Source organism: Trichomycterus rosablanca, chromosome 1, assembly GCF_030014385.1.
Source record: "Trichomycterus rosablanca isolate fTriRos1 chromosome 1, fTriRos1.hap1, whole genome shotgun sequence".
Classification (NCBI taxonomy): Eukaryota; Metazoa; Chordata; class Actinopteri; order Siluriformes; family Trichomycteridae; genus Trichomycterus; species Trichomycterus rosablanca.
Window position 1 is genome coordinate 85,497,612 of NC_085988.1, and position 3,291 is coordinate 85,500,902.

General features: G+C 43.2%; 1 protein-coding gene across 5 annotated transcripts in view; it reads left to right on the forward strand.

Annotated features, from left to right (window-relative positions):
- Window positions 1-2,202, forward strand: part of ppfia2 (PTPRF interacting protein alpha 2) — a 129,504-nt gene extending 127,302 nt beyond the window's left edge. For 4 of the 5 annotated variants that reach the window (XM_062997053.1, XM_062997066.1, XM_062997072.1 and 1 more), the window contains 2 exons: window positions 592-656; window positions 744-2,202. In XM_062997053.1, coding sequence (XP_062853123.1) covers window positions 592-644 — 53 coding nt within the window. In that variant the 3' untranslated portion in view covers window positions 645-656; window positions 744-2,202. Of the gene's footprint in view, window positions 1-583; window positions 657-743 lie in introns of all 5 variants that reach the window. The other variant, XM_062997060.1, reaches the window with a different exon arrangement.
- Window positions 2,203-3,291: the final 1,089 nt, after the last annotated feature.

Sequence of the window (3,291 nt, forward strand, 5' to 3'; positions counted from 1 at the left end):
ATTCCATCAGACGGTGAGTTACACACACACACACACACACACACACACTCACACACCGCATTCCATCAGACAGTGAGTTACACACACACACACACACACACATACACACTCACACACACATACATACACACTCACACACACACACTCACACACACACCGCATTCCATCAGACGGTGAGTTACACACACACACACACACTCACACACACCGCATTCCATCAGACGGTGAGTTACACACACTCACACACACACACTCACACACACACACTCACACACACACCGCATTCCATCAGACGGTGAGTTACACACACACACACACACACACACTCACACACACCGCATTCCATCAGACGGTGAGTTACACACACTCACACACACACACACACATACACACACACCGTATTCTATCAGATGATGAGTTACACACACTTACTCACACTCACACATCTTTGGATTCTGTGTTCATGACTTTGACACTGGTTGCTACAATCAATGCAAATGTGTGTGTGTGTTTTTTTGTGTGTGTGTGTGTGTTTTTTTTGTGTGTGTGTGTTTTTTTTTTGTGTGTGTGTGTGGACCATTAGCTGTGCAGAGGTTGGACAGTTCCACTGTGAGGACTTACTCATGCTGAGAGAGGGACAATGAAGACACTCAGCTGTAAGATACACACTCACACACACACACACACACTCACAATATTAATGTGTAAATCAGTATCTTTGTGTGTGTGTGTGTGTGTTACAGTCGTGTTAAGACGAGTGTGTCGGTGCTTTTGGCGAACAGAGATCCGCTCACACACACACTGCCAAGTGATCAAACGCTGCCCGGACAGACAGGGGAAAACCCAAACGCGCCAAGGTGCCCTTCTGCCCGTCCTGCCCTTTCTACAGAGGAGTGACTGTACATGAGTGTAAATAGAGTTTTATACACCAATCAGTATCGACCAATCAGAACGTCCGTCCCAAACAGCAGGAGTCCCCCATCGCACATCGTATTCACGTCTCGCTCACGGCCAATCAGCAGGCAGGACAGGAACGTGTCATCGTGTAAACAAAAAAGCTGCTCTGAGAAACACGACAACCAACGACTATTCGATCTCAGCACGGGCTGGACCAGAATATACACATGGATTCGGGAAAGGGGTGTGGGGAGTTAGGACATTCCATAAAAGATGGGACGTTTAGAAGAGCCTGTCCAGTCTGTTCTCGGTCTGGCTTGGTCATGGCGGTCTGGTACGCTCGTCCACCACTGCTGGGATTCGAACCCGCTCTGGTCAGACGCTGGAGAAAAAGCAAGATGTGTGGACGCTATATGGACAAAAGTATTGGGACATGAACTGGAACATCAGCGGAGGCTTTGTTCCCTGAAGGGGCACAAATTCCCACAGAAAGATCACACAGAGGCCAGTCAACGGGACGTCCAGCAAGCTCACGGTCAGGTGTCCAAATACTTTTGGCCATTTAGTGTTTGATGCAACAGCGCCTCCTATTGTGCAGGCGACGGTGGACGAATACAGAGTCTAGCATGTTTCCGTTTGTGTGAAAGAAGAACCTGATGGTCGTCGGAGGCTCGTGCTAGTCTGCGGTTCTTCTTGGCAAGCTCGCGTCCAAATACTTTTGGCCGTTAGTGTAGTGTCCATCACTGAGAAGATTTTGTGAAATCTGATTGAATCTGAACAACAACAAAAAAAATGTGTGATTACCAGTAGAAAAGAGTCCAGGTTTGAACCCGGGACCCCGGAGCTGTGCACCCACGCTAGCTGCCGTTGCCTTGATGAAATAAATCCAGTTCTTGATTCTTCACTCGGATCGTCGGACGGTCACTCGGCTGTCACTCATCGGCTTCGTTAACAGACCCCGCCCCTCTGGAGAAGCGTAGGAGGAGTGTGTAAACGCCAGGCGTAGCTGCTAGTGAACGTAGAGCGCGTATCGACCCGGAGGCGTCGCTCGCTGTGAATCCGTTTCCGTCTCATTCGGGAGTAAAGATGTTGAATTATTTTTCTGTAGGAGTTTCCCAGGTGACCTCATGTACAGACGTTCCTTCCTGTCGTCCAGTTACTTCTGCATGTTAAAGAACTAACGAGAAAAAAAAGTTTTATTTATTTTGTGTCCATTTTTTTATTTATTAATGATTGTATTTTGGTCAGAACTATGTGGTGATCAGGAGATTTTTCTTGTCAATAAAAAGGTACAGTTACAAAAAACTTTTTTCAACTTGATTTGCGTTTTGCTCTAGTATGAAGTTTTTTTCTCTCTAGAATTCAGATAGGCTCTAGATTTGAGTTTTGCTCTAGAAAAAGTTTTTTGTCAATAATAAAGTTTTTGCTCTAGATTTCAGATAGGCTCTGGAATTAAAGTTTTGCTCTAGAATTCAGATAGGCTCTGGAATTAAAGTTTTTGCTCTAGATTTCAGATAGGCTCTAGATTTAAGTTCTGCTCAATAATTAAGGTTTTTTGCTCTAGAATTAAGTTTTTGCTCTAGCTAGATTTGAGTTTTGCTCTAGAATTCAGCTGGGCTCTAGAATTAAGTTTTGCTCTAGAATTCAGCTAGGCTCTATATTTTGAGTTTTTGCTCTAGAATTCAGCTAGGCTCTATATTTTGAGTTTTTGCTCTAGAATTCAGCTAGGCTCTATATTTTGAGTTTTTGCTCTAGAATTCAGCAAGGCTCCATATTTTGAGTTTTTGCTCTAGAATTCAGCTAGGCTCTATATTTGAGTTTGTGCTCTAGAATTAAGTTTTGCTCTAGAATTCAGCTAGGCTCTATATTTTGAGTTTTTGCTCTAGAATTCAGCAAGGCTCCATATTTTGAGTTTTTGCTCTAGAATTCAGCTAGGCTCTATATTTGAGTTTGTGCTCTAGAATTAAGTTTTGCTCTAGAATTCAGCTAGGCTCTATATTTTGAGTTTTTGCTCTAGAATTCAGCAAGGCTCCATATTTTGAGTTTTTGCTCTAGAATTCAGCTAGGCTCTATATTTGAGTTTGTGCTCTAGAATTAAGTTTTGCTCTAGAATTCAGCTAGGCTCTATATTTTGAAAAGTATAGCTGGCACCATAAATACCCAACATCAGGCTTCACTGCACACTAATGTTCACACTCTGTGCTGCAAGTTTTCCTTCATAATGACAATAAGGTGGAGCTTCAAGGTTTCGGTTTAATCAGAGGAGGTAACTGGGCCAAAAATGTGATTAAACTTCAAATTTCAAAGACAAATATCACCAAGTTACACCCTAAATGGTCTCGGATCATTATACAAAATAAAAGCAAAAGAGAACATGAAGAAACATCAAACAGA